This window comes from Vulpes lagopus, chromosome 1 (assembly GCF_018345385.1).
Source record: "Vulpes lagopus strain Blue_001 chromosome 1, ASM1834538v1, whole genome shotgun sequence".
Taxonomy (NCBI): domain Eukaryota; kingdom Metazoa; phylum Chordata; class Mammalia; order Carnivora; family Canidae; genus Vulpes; species Vulpes lagopus.
The window spans coordinates 119,498,564-119,512,088 of NC_054824.1; the positions used below are offsets into that span (position 1 = coordinate 119,498,564).

General features: G+C 39.0%; 1 protein-coding gene across 6 annotated transcripts in view; it reads left to right on the forward strand.

Annotated features, from left to right (window-relative positions):
- The window catches only part of GREB1L (GREB1 like retinoic acid receptor coactivator), a 264,390-nt gene that overhangs the window by 183,901 nt on the left and 66,964 nt on the right, over positions 1–13,525 (forward strand). For all 6 annotated transcript variants that reach the window (XM_041754040.1, XM_041754343.1, XM_041754118.1 and 3 more), the window contains 5 exons: positions 1,239–1,424; positions 5,920–6,246; positions 7,300–7,428; positions 7,981–8,115; positions 10,950–11,147. In XM_041754040.1, the coding sequence (XP_041609974.1) occupies positions 1,239–1,424; positions 5,920–6,246; positions 7,300–7,428; positions 7,981–8,115; positions 10,950–11,147 (975 nt within the window). The remainder of the gene's footprint in view (positions 1–1,238; positions 1,425–5,919; positions 6,247–7,299; positions 7,429–7,980; positions 8,116–10,949; positions 11,148–13,525) is intronic.

Sequence of the window (13,525 nt, forward strand, 5' to 3'; positions counted from 1 at the left end):
CCACAGAGAAAAGAAACAAGCTGAACCAGCTAATAGACCCCCCTTGGGAGAACCAGGAGGTCCCAGAGTTGCATATCTGAATCATGGAGAAGTGTTTATGAATCACTTATCTTTATAGAATCTGAGTCCTTCCAAACTGTCTGTAAGTGGAGGTGTAGAAATTTAGAGGCCCTTAGATTCCAGGACTAACTTAGTGCTTTTCAGACTCACATCAAGAATTACCTCATTTGGGGACTATCTTAGCTCAGGAGACTACCTGCTTTACCTTTAGGACTAAATAGATGGGGTGTTTAAACCCCACTGGATCATTTGGGTATGTCTATGTGAGATGTTATCTGATTTTTTTTTTTTTTTTGGTTGACTTGAGCCTACTGGCATGGATGGTTTTGCTTCAAGCCCTGTCCTTTATCAGGCTGTCCTATCCACTGCTCCTGGGCCTATAGGCACTGGGAGAAGAATCCCAGTTGTTTAAATTCCATATGGTAAGGAAGTTCTTATTGAACATTTGAGTGGCGTACATAATGGAGTTAAGGAGTGGATGTTAATGGATATGGAGTTTCCATATCTTGGAAAGATATGTAGAACATAGCGACCTTTTGGAAAGTCTTACAGAGGGACTGCCCTCTTCACTATACCACCCAAACAGGTTATATTTTCAACATATTTTTGTCCTATCTACTTCTAAGATAATTTGAGGCTATATACTGACATTTGAGAAGAGAATATAAAAATGACTAAGATAGCAGAAAGGAACCTGCAAGTACTTGGGACTAGAAGGATTCTGCTTTGAGCTTATTAGCTTTTTAAAATGTTTAAGAAAACCTCAGGAAATGAAATATGTTATTGTAGTTTGTTTTGTGTCTTCTTATATGGAAAGAAACTTGATCAAGAATTTTATTGGAAAATATTTTATCATTACAGTTTTACAAAAGGATGCAGAGATGTTTTGCAAATTCTCATCAATCCTCTGTAGCAGATATGATATTAACATGTCCCTTCTGTGGGAAACAGAGATAATATCATCTGAGTCTTTTGCTTCCTGTTCATCTGATTTAATATAAGAGTAGAATTTGGAAGCATTGAGGAAATTCCCTAGAATATTTGAGTGATTTTGCTTGGTAGCCATCTCAGAGGGCAGGAAACTTTTGTTAAGCATCTTTGATCCTAGTTGGGCAAGTGTACCTGGTTGAACCTTAAAAAGAAATGTTGAACTTATTGACCTGCTTCTATTGGGGCAGGCTATGGCACTTTACCCTATTTCTATGGAAATGTTGGTGACATTGTTGTGAGTCCTCTGCTGGTGAATTGCTACAAGATTCCACAGTTGGAAAACAAAGATTTGGAACATTTAGGGTTGACTGGCAGCCAACTCCTGAGCGTGGAAAACATGATTCTTCTGACCATACAGTATCTTGTACGGCTAGGTAAGCGATTTTCCATAATTATTTGGTGGTGACAATTTTTATTCTTTTTTGCAACATGCTTTTTTCCTTTCTTTTCCCCTCTTTCTCACGTTCATCCACTTGTCCATCTCTTACTTTACCCTTTTCATTTCTAACATTCTTTTCCTTCAACCCCACTCTCTATGACTGTTCTCTTTCTTCTCCCATTTCTTTTCTAGTCCTTTCTCCCACTTGCCTTCCCCCACACCCCATTTCTCTCCTAACTTCTCTAGAATCTTGCTTCTTTGGGTCCTAGAGGAGATAAATTGCGCCACCTTGTGTCCAGTAGCATGATGGTCCTAAGGTCTCCAGAGTGGTACATAGAGGTCTAAGAACCTCAAAGGGCTGTGTCAAGGGTACCCTTCTCCCTTGGGGAGTCTGGCCAAGCCTCCCTTCTGAAAGTGCAGGTGTCATCTGGAATGTAAATGAAGCCATTGCCTTACACATTTACAGTTTTCTACTTAGCCTTTTTATCTTGTTTATCCACTGTCTCTACATCCATTTTTTTCTTCTCCAGCTACACCGCTTTGATGTAGTCCCATCATGTTTTCCTTCATTGAGGCAGTGTCTGTGGACCTCCCTGAAAGGCTCTTTAGGCTGTAGGGTAAGGGGGATACATAGGTCATGAACCCTTCACTTCCTTTATTTGATATACCCTCCTGAGCTCCACAGTGGGTGTATGCAGGTGCCCTGACAATACTGTGGTGACTCAGCAACATTTACATTGCAATGTCCTTTATTTTGCAAACTGCAGCAGGTCATCTTACATGCAGCCTAATTATACATTCACTCTAGGGCCGCAAGCCACTCATTTACTTTGGAAAATATTCAAGATGTAAAATTACACATAAGTATTTTCAAACATTAAAATAATCCACAAGAGTACAGATTAAATTTCTTAAGTGTTAAATAATAAAAATACTGGGATAAACACTGTTAAAAAAAGAAAAGTTTCAGCTGGCCAAATTTAGTCTTTGGAGCAACAGCTAGCAACTGTGGCTGTAAGGCTTGGTGCCCCAAGAGTCTGAAGGCTTGCTTTGACATGAGCTTTTGAAACTTGCAAGGCTTTAGATATCTCACGAGCCACTTTGATGATAAACCTAGGACTTGCTAATCAGCTGATTAGTGGGTAATAAAATTATAAAAACCACCTGTGTCTGCAGCTCATTTGGTGTCATAATTTTCATTACTACATACACTGACTTTCAACTATGTTCCAAGATCGAAAAGGCTTCCAGATGCCTCCAGAATTAGTAAAACAAGCCCACATAGAGTAATGCTATTTATTGGAAAACCAAGCCAATCAGTACAGCACTTTTTTTCAATTTTAACATCAATTTAAAATATCAAAGTCCAAGCAGCCCGGGTGGCTCAGTGGTTTAGCGCCGCCTTTGGCCCAGGGCCTGATCCTGGGGACTTGGGATCAGGTCCCACGTCCCTCCATGCTCCCCTGCATGGAGCCTGCTTCTCCCTCTGCCTGTGTCTCTGCCTCTCTCTCTTTCTGTATGTGTGTCTCTCATGAATAAGTAGATAGGATCTTTAAAAAATAAAATAAAGTATCAAAGTTCAAGTTAATTAAATGAACTAAATGATCAAAACAAAATGTCTCTCCTCAAATTACTAAAAGCTCTTACCTTAAAAAGAAAAATCTCCATCCAATTAGACCTCTCTGCTCTGCCCTTTAAGATCAGTTATTTCTAGAGTTTTACTGGCAACCAATTAATATATCTCTCAAAGTGCAACATGAATGGCTCCTTTTTTTTTTTTATCTAAATTTTGTACATTAGGACACCTCTTCTCAGCAACTCCCTTCTTATGGAGTCCTTGAATTTTTGTTTGTTTATTCATTCATTTGTTTTTTTATTTTACCTTTAAATGTTTTAAAGAGGGCAGCAAGAACATTTTCACATATGCTATTGCTTATAGATAGACTTTTATATTTAATCCAAACTTTTAAAAGAACAAATCTAATACTTTGATGGCTTAGTTGCCTGGACATAAGAGGGAAAAAGAAAAACAAGATTCTTCAGAAGGAAGAGGTCTTTCCACTATAGTCATTTAAAAAAAAAAAACCAGTCTGTTCTGGATGCCTGGGTGGTTCAGTGGTTTAGCGCCTGCTCTTGGCCCAGGACGTGATCCTGGAGTCCCGGGATCAAGTACCGCATTGGGCTCCCTGCATGGAGCCTGCTTCTCCTTCTGCCTGTGTCTCTGCCTCTCGCTCCATGTGTGTCTCATGTATAAATAAATAAAGTCTTTCAAAAAAAAAAAGTCTTTCAAAAAAATCAATCTGTTATTTCACAGCCTGAAATCTTTTGATGTAGAAAGTGAAATTAGCAAATCCATTGATCATTGGAGGGCTCTGAGTCTGGAACCTTGTCTTTATTACAAGGTTCTATCTGAAAAGCCATCAAAACTGATGCCTAGGCTAAGCTGAGTTACTAGAGACCAGCAGTTGATGGGGAAAAAATTTACTATTATCAAGCTTGTGGGAAGTAGAGAAAAACCTCCTGCAATTTAACCATAAAGGCTGAGGATGACGGGAGGTGATTGGAAGCAAGGCATTTTGCTCTCTTACCTCATTTAAACTTTGGTACTTTTTCCTCTATTTCTCAATTCCTAACAGTAATTCAGTCAAAATTCTATTTAAAAAACGGGTCTTAAGGCAATGGAGAATGCTTATGAATATGTTTGATAATTTTATTTTCTGGGAATGCTTTTATATGTGAAATTAATTATATTGCCTAATAGAACATGTTACTCAGTCATGGTTTAGAGTGAGCCTTATGGACACACCTATTCACCAGGCCTCTGAGCCTTCAGGGGGTCTATGAGAGGCTGTAGGGAATGGCAGCAGAGCCACATGCTTTTGAGCTGTCATTTATTCTGATGGAAGAAAGCTTTAAATAGGCACTTTCCCTTCAACTCATTTATACTGTGCATTTGTACGTCAATATAAATCTCTACACTTTGAGCTCCTAGTATGTACCTAGTATGTACCTAGTATGTACCTAGTGATCACTGACCATGATGCTAATTTTATAAAGCAAAATGAAGACAGAAGCTTTGGCAGCTTCTAGGTAATAAAAAGGCATCTACCTTCCTCTAGCAGGCAATTGGGGGGGGGGGGGGTACATAAGAAGTATTAACACAATGTTACCATTGCAGGGTTCTTGCCCTCTTTTTCCATGGACGGCAGAAAAAACTCTAAAAGGATTTCAGTCTCCCTCCCTTTAGCATCCAACCAATCATGAAAAAACTTATTTCCTCCAATTTAAATTATTTTAAAAATATCTAATATTTTACTTACTTTTCTATATCCTAAAAATATTACTAAAACTTCATTTTCTTGCTTTCCCAGAAAATATGAGCAGGGCTCTGGAAAGCCAGCTTAAATTCCTATTGAGGAAGGAAAGATTCTGACTCATTCAAGGTGCCTCCTTCTCATATAGAAGTCCAGTCCTTTACACGTGTATTCTTCCCCAAGGGGATTTTAGCCCTGGGTTCTGAAATTAGTGTTTGATCTCAGGTCACAGACACTGAGGGGTTCTATCTGTCTACCAGAGCCTGAGCTTTCAATTCTCAGGTCTGCACAGCAAAAGAAACGACTGAAGAGCAGGAGTGAGCATAGTCTCACTGGTTTCAATTTAAACTAAATGTAGGAGTTCATTTGAGTCCCTTGGATGTCAAATATTGACTTGCTTGTTTTATCCTAAAGACTGGTTGAGTTTATAAAGAGAATCAGAGAAACAAAATCCCCCTAATTCCAGGGGCTGTTGGTCACCCACATAAATTTAGCCATATCCACAGCTGGAAGAGAGGGCCAAATGCCATCCGTAACAATCCAGAATGCTGAGGAATAGCTAGATAACAGTGACATTCTCTATTAGGGAAAGTGTGATGCTGTCTAAATATAAATTAGAAGTGAAAAATAATTAAACTTAATTTTCCTATGAACAGTATTCCTAAAATTAGGTACAGAGACAATACATTAAAATGTTTTTCAAAGTAGCTATAAATAAAACAAGAAATGAGTGAAACCTAAAGTTGGTTATATGCCAGTAGGTTAGCTTCTTCCTTCATGAGTCATTAATCATGTCTGTAATGACAAGTTTAATAGCTCAGCAAATATACCACCTTCAGGGACCATCCCCTAAGATATACAGTGGAATTGATACTGATGCTGAGTACCTCCTCTTTTAAAAATATCAAGATTAGCATAAAGGAGAACAGAAGACTGCATTTTTTTTTAATACTGAGGCAAAGAGAAGGTAACTTTACAATGGAAAATGGTTAGCAGGGCCTCCATTCCTGCAGCCACAATAGGAAAAGAGCTCTTTTGCAGTTGGAGTATGGTAGGCTTAGAAGGACTACACACTAACGTGTGTGTGTGTGTGTGTGTGTGTGTGTGTGTGTGTGTGTTTCTCTCTTTTCTAGCTGTGATTTTTAAAAATTCTAACTGTAATTCTCTTCAATTTAGGTCCTGATCAGATACCTCTCAGGGAAGAATTTGAACAAATCATGCTGAAAGCTATGCAGGAATTTACTCTGAGAGAGCGAGCCCTACAGATGGGTGCTCAGTGTACACCTGTGTCGCCAGGACAACTCCCCTGGCTTGCTAGACTGGTCGCCAGCGTATCTCAAGACTTGGTTCATGTGATTGTGACCCAAAACTCTTTAGCGGAGGGCATATCAGAGACATTGAGGACTCTCAGTGAAATGAGACACTATCAGAGACTACCAGATTATGTTGTGGCGATATGTGCATCAAAAATCAGAGGAAACGAATTTTGTGTGGTAGTATTAGGTGAGTAATGTTTGGGGTTGGTTTTTTTTTTTATCCATTCATTTCAATCATCTGTCCATTTGAAAAATATTTATTGAGTGTTTCAAGCATCCATGATCAATTAATCTCTAGTTAATTGCTCCAACTCCAGTTCTTCCTCCTTATTTTAACATTTGTTTTCTCCTCATATCAGATTTTTGTAGCCCTTAGTTTGGCTGGTGTCCCTGTCAGCTGGTTGTGGAGGCATTATTTCAAAGCATGTCCTAGAAACAGATACCCTTGTCTCATGTAACTTCTGTCCTTATAAGGTTTTAGAAATGTTACCACTCTAGCATGTGATAAAGCCATTGCCACAGGTGGCCTAAGCCAGTGAATCAAATTTGCCAGGAACTTAGCACATGTATTCACCAACTCCTCACTGAAGAGGATACTTCAAATTGTAACATTAACTCTAAAGAAAAGGTTCAGAAAGTTGGAACATTACAAAATGTGTTTTTGTTTCTGGCGCTGATTTTCTATCAGGCACCATCATGAGTAGCCAGCCATCTGGACTAAATTTGCTTTTTTCCTCTCTAGAGAGGGTTCTTACCTGTTTCTACTAAAGAAGCCAAACCCCCTCACTTTGGCAAAACCTGCCTGCCCATATCTCCATGACATAAATCTTGATCAGAAAGTATGATACATTAATTTTTTTGAATTTTCACTTGTAAAAACAACTAAACACCATAAGTTTATATTTTAAGACAGGTATTCATAATAACCATGCAAACACAATTTTTAAAGGTTTTTCACATTCCTACTGAGTCTTTAAACACATGTATAGTATTTTTCAGAGTTACAAACATAAGGTATATCATTTTTCCCCTTGATCATCTAACATTTTATTATAAACATTTTCTTCTTAAAATTGCCATTTTAAATGCTGAGTAATTGTCCATCTTTTGACGTGCCATACTTTCCTTAACCAAATCCCTATAGTTACATGTTTTAGTTGTTTCCAATTTTTGCTATTATAAATCATATTTCTGTTAACATTTGTTCACTGGTGCATCACTTCCTCCCTCTCTTCTGCAGGTCAGCATCAGTCCAGAGCTCTGGCAGAGAGCATGCTAACCACAAGTGAGTTTTTGAAAGAAATTAGTTATGAGCTCATCACAGGAAAGGTCAGTTTCCTGGCATCACATTTCAAAACCACATCATTAGGTAAGTGGTTGTAGGATTCAGCAGCACTGCCAGTCCCTAACTGTGTGATTTTCTGAATTTAAATTTTAGCCTGTAGAGGAGATGAGCATGGAGGTTAAACTTGCCTGCTGACCTTCCCTCATTTGGAATGGTTTATCCTCAGTATTTTGTTACTGACACAGCAGGTGGTCCAGAGGAAGGCACATGGGCACTGGTATGGAGGGCCTCAGCTCAGCCACTACTTAGTGGTGTAACCTTGGGAGAGATTCTTCCTCCCTGGATCTCAGTTTTCTAATATGTCAAATGGAGATAGAATGATGCCATCCTAACTGCTTTGAGTATTGTGGAGGTCAAGAGGGATACACCATGTAAAAGCATGTAAGTCGTAAGCACAGTACATATGAGGGTAGCTCTGGCTATAGAGATACTGCTACAGACATGGCCAAGTGTAAACTCAGACAGGAAAAGCTGACTGACTGACAAATCTTGATGAAAACCCAGCTTAAGTGTCCAATGAGACTAATATAAATTTATCATTCCTTGTAATCTTATCTCCTCTTTATTATGTAATAGGCGATGATCTGGACAAGCTGCTAGACAAAATGCAACAAAGAAGAGGAGAAAGTGTGGTTACCCCTTTCAATGGAGATCTTAACGAGTGTGTGTCAGCTCAGGAGGCTGCCGCTATGATCCCCACGCAAAACCTGGGTAACGTCACCTCAGACCAAAAGGAGGAAATAGAAGCTAAGTCATTCTGAGGGTTTTCAGGTCTTGTTTTAGAGTCACAGATTATGACAGGTTTTTCCTCACTATCTACATAATAAATATGGCTCAAATTAAAAATGTCCCTTGATGGGGCCTGGATCAAACATCTTGTTCTTAGTAGATGTCTCCTAGAATTAAAATCAAAGTTGAAGACTTTATTATAAGCAGACTCTCTTTTTTTCCCAAAAAAAATTCTGGCTATGCCTAGAGAGCTATTGTTGCTTTCTGAGGGCTACAAAGAACTGCTTGGAAGAATGTAGAATGCAGTCTGTGCAAGGCTTCTGGCTCTCCACCCCCTTCATTTACTCTCTGATGTATAAAACACACATAATCTCAGGGATAGCAAGGCATCCCTGGCAAATAGCACAGCAATACCAACACATCATCTGCCCTACAAGCTTCCAGGATGCAAAAAAGGATAGTGGGAGGGGCACCTGGGTGGCTCCATCAGTTAAGCATCCAACCCCTGATTTCAGCTCTGGTCATCCAACCCTGCATCAGGCTTCACGCTCAGCAGGGAGTGTGCTGGAGATTCTCTCTCTCCCTCTCCTTCTGCCCCTCTCCACTCCCCTGCATACTCTCTCTAAAATAAATAAATAAATAAATAAATAAATAAATAAATAAATAAATAAATAAATCTTTTTTTTTTTTTTTAAAGCGGGGGATAGTGGGAACAGGGGCTAGGAGTTTCACCATTAGATTGGGTTCTTTTATGTTCAGATTCCTTCCCCAATTCCCTGTTGATAAGGACAACATAGGAGATGATCAAAAAAAGAATAGGACAGAGGGTAGGACAGATCCATAAAGTTGCTGCTGACAGCCTTCTGGCCTTCACTTGATAGGAATGTGTCATTTATATATTAGGACTGCCTCAGCAATAAAAGTAGCATGGCTTGGCATCAGCTCAGTCACAAAAACAAATTCAAATGCATGCAATATTTTTTTTTTAAGTAGGCTCTATGCCCAGTGTGGACCACATTGCAGGGCTCGAACTCATAACCCTGAGATCAAGACCTGAACTGAGGTCAAGAGTCAGACATTTAACTGACTGAGCCACCCAGGTGCCCCCACAATAAAATGTTTCTACTGCTGCACATTATTTGATGATAAAGCAATCATCCAGATGATCTAAAATGTATTCATATTATTTTTGAATTATTAACAAAGTTAGAATTTAAAAATTCTCAGAGTACTTACAGACTTCTACATATCCTTGCTTCCTTGTTTAAGAAACATTGCTTAAAGATATTTATTAGGTTTCCTCAAACTTTAAAATCTGCTAAGTTAAATTCTACAAAGTTATGTTATCACCTAGGTTAGTCGCCACCTATCCAACCTATGACAGGAAAGAAATAATAGCTACCCAAAGATTTATTTTGAGTGGTAATTTTTGTGGGCCAAAAACCATTCTGCTATTAAAAGTTGCAGCTTTGGCCTTTTCTACTGGGTTCTCTTAGCCACCTTTAAATCTCCAGTCATTGTCAAGTTTCCATGTGGTTAGGGTATTATGACTACCATCTTTACCTTGGCCACATTGCAATTTTATTTTTTTAAAGATTTTATTTATTTATTTATTTATTTATTTATTTATTTATTTATTTGACAGATAGAAAGAGCGTGCACACAAACAGGAGGAGCAGCAGACAGAGGAAAAGGGAGAGGGAGAAGCAGGATCCCTGCTAGCAGGGAGCCTGAGGTGGGGCTCAATCCCAAAACCCTGGGATCATGACCTGAGCCGAAGGCAGACACTTAGCCGACTGAGCCACCCAAGTGCCCCATGCATTTGGCTTCAGAAAACATTAATTAGTGCAGGTTAATTGGGGCTTTGTGTGTTCCAGCCAGACTTTCGCATGTATTCCTGATAAAAAGCAGCTTTGTAAAGAAATCTTAAACGTTACCTGCTCAAGTATTCATCTACGCTTGTCTTGTTAAGTGTGTGTATATGTGTATGTGTGTGCGTGTGTGTGTGTTTGCATGCCCACAGGTATGAGATTGATTGCTTCGTTATAACTTGTCATAAAAAGCTACTGGCATGCTTAGACTGTCTGGACAATGTTCTTCTAATACATCACCTCTTTAGTAGCCAGCTGGCCATGTCATGAGTCAGGTCTCTTCAGATAGTACAGGCGTCAGCATTGAGTTGGCCACAACCACCTATAACTGCCAGGTCATAAGCACTGGCAAGTTGAGTGGGAAAAAAGGTGAAGGTAGTGTCTCTGTGACCTGTGTTATACAGTTCCTGGGGAGAAGAATTCCAATCATGTTGCAACTGACTTGTTGAAGAGGAAATGTTTACTGTGGCGCTGTCCAGATAAGTTCAAAGGAACTCCACATTAATATGGTTACCGCATCACCTCTTTCCCTGAACTCTGTCTGGGCTTGGGCACCTGACCTGTGCTGATACTCCTAAAGAAAACTGGAAATCCTTGCTTCCTCTGTCCAGAAATGAGTCCTAGCTCTCACTGTGAGAGTGTAGTTTGTCTCTACATTTCTGGGTCGGGGAGGGATGTTGAGTAATGATTTGTGAGCCAATCAGTCAATTCTAAAAGGATACATTTATAAAATTACCACATCCACTCTTGAACACATCCTTTCAACCAAGTTTTCAGAGAAAATAAGAAACCTATTAAAACTCAATAGAAAGTGAAAATAGAACACTTGGTATAGAGCATTACTGTGTATGTGTGTTGTGTGTCCCCCTTATGAATACACAGTGGCCATCAACTGTAATTCATCAGAAGTGAATTAATCTTGTTCTCATGACTTTTTTATTTTAGATTTAGATAATGAAACCTTCCAAATTTATCAACCACAGCTAACGGTTGCCAGAAAACTCTTATCCCAGGTGTGTGCTATAGCAGATAGCGGCAGTCAGAGCCTGGACCTCGGCCACTTCAGCAAAGTGGACTTCATCATCATTGTCCCAAGATCAGAGGTTCTGGTCCAGCAAACTCTTCAACGGATTCGACAATCAGGTGAGATTGAACTTTCAAAGAAGAACCTACAGAGACCAGCCTTAGATTCCTACTGTCTCTTACCTTTTTGCTTAATCTAAATGTTTACAGGATGATTGCATCCTTTTTTACAGTATTACAAAATCATAAGACCACTTTAAACATTATTTCAAATTTATCTGTAACTTTTCCTTCAAAGGACTCTGACCCTTTTCCCTCCTAGGACAAGGGTAAATTGATGCACATGTTTGCCTGATACTATTAAATCTGTGATGTAATTGGTAGACTAGAAGCTGGTCATTCTTTTATGAGGAGAAATGTTCTCAAGGCAGGGATAGCCCTACATGCCACTTGAGCTATGCCACTTGAGCTCCTTCTATGGTCAGATAGGTCACATTCTCATAGGTGGCTTCTTAGATATTTAGCACACTACCAGCACATTTAGATAGATAGAAACCAGATCACCATTCCCCATAGGAACAATGATAACACCTACTTAGAAAAATACAATTAGGAGACTCCTAGGGGGCTCAGTGGTTGAGCATCTGCTTTTGGCTCAGGGTGTGACCTGAATTCCTGGGATCGAGTCCCACATCAGGCTCCTTGAATGGAGCCTGCTTCTCCTCCTTCTGCCTGTGTCTCTTCCTCTCTTCCTGTGTCTCTCATGAATAAATAAAATCTTAAAAAAAAAAAAGAGGGGGGATCCCTGGGTGGCGCAGCGGTTTGGCGCCTGCCTTTGGCCCAGGGAGCGATCCTGGAGACCCAGGATCGAATCCCACATCGGGCTCCCGGTGCATGGAGCCTGCTTCTCTCTCTGCCTATGTCTCTGCCTCTCTCTCTCTCTCTCTCTCTCTCTGTGACTATCATAAATAAATAAAAATTTTTAAAAAAATTTTTTTAAAAATGAAAAATACAGTTAGGGACACCTGGGTGGCTCAGTTGGTTGAATGTCCAACTTTTGATTTCAGCTCAGGTCTTGATCTCAATGCTAAGTGAGTTCAAACCCTGCACTGGGCTTCACACTAGGCATGGAGCCTAGTTTTTAAAAAAATACAAGGTTAGAATTTCTCCTAATGACTCTCAGAGAATGAGTATGGAAGAAAAAATATTTTTTCCATAAAATGGAAAAGGGTGGGGAGCAAAAACTCTAGAAGTCTGTGGTAAATAATATCCTTTTCAGACATAAAATTTACCTAGAATTAGAAGATGCAATAAATAATTCAGAAGACTGGGACAGCTGAAAATACTTGCCTTTGTAAGCTAGGTTTGAAAAGGAAATTACAAATATCGAGTTGCTTCTGAGTACCTTAGCTGAAAGAAACATTCATGCACACACAGAGATTTTAGCTGGAGGATGAATCTTTTTGCCACAGTAAAAATTTGTATTTTCAATATATTTGAAAACAAGTAAGAAGAAAAATTCAAGAGAGCTTACAATGTAGTTTATTTGTAAAAAAAAAAAATGTAGTTTATATGTTTCATACCTATGATACAGTGCTTCTTAAACTTTAGTACGAATATAGATCACATGGGGATCTCGTTAAAATGCAGATTCCTCTTAGCCGGCCTGCGTGGGCTCATTTTTTTTTTAATTGAGGTATAATTGACACATAATTTTGTATTAGTTTCAGGGGTATAACATAATGATTTGATAATTGTATATATTGTGAAATGATCACCACAATAAGTCTAGTTAGCATGTTACCTTACATAGTTGCAAACATTTTTCTTTTTTTTTTTTCTTGTGATGAGGACTCCTAAGATTTACTTTCTTAGCAACTTTCAGATATGCAATACACTATTATTAACTATAGCTACCATGCTCTACATTATATCCCTGGGACTTATGTATTTTACAGCTAGAGGTTTTACCTTTTGACCACCTTTACCCATTCCCCATTACCCCATCCAGCAACCATCAGTCTCCTTTCTATATCTATGAGCTTCTTTTATGTTGTTGTTGTTTGTTTTGTTCTTTTAGGTAACACATATAAGTGAGATCTTACGTTATTTGTCTTTCTCTCTCTGACTTATTTCAGACTCTTCATTTCTAACAACCTCCCAGGGGATGCCAATGCTGTTGGTGGGAGGGCCACACTTTGAGTAGCATACTCTATAAGAAATCTCCCATTATTTGTTCCATGGGCCAAATGAGCTGACAGACAATAGTTTTTTTCCTTCTTTATATGTAACTGGCACACATGTAAAGTCTTTTCATACCTTCTGGAGGCCCAAGTGCCTGGTTAACAGTGCAGTATTTTTTATAGCCTCTAAAATTCTGAATGACAAGTTACAAAAGGACCTATTACAAATATTGACTGATAGATGATTAGCCAGAGAAGATCAGATACTTTCTCGTACAATTCACCAGAGTGAGTTCTAGGCTCTCTACACTACTG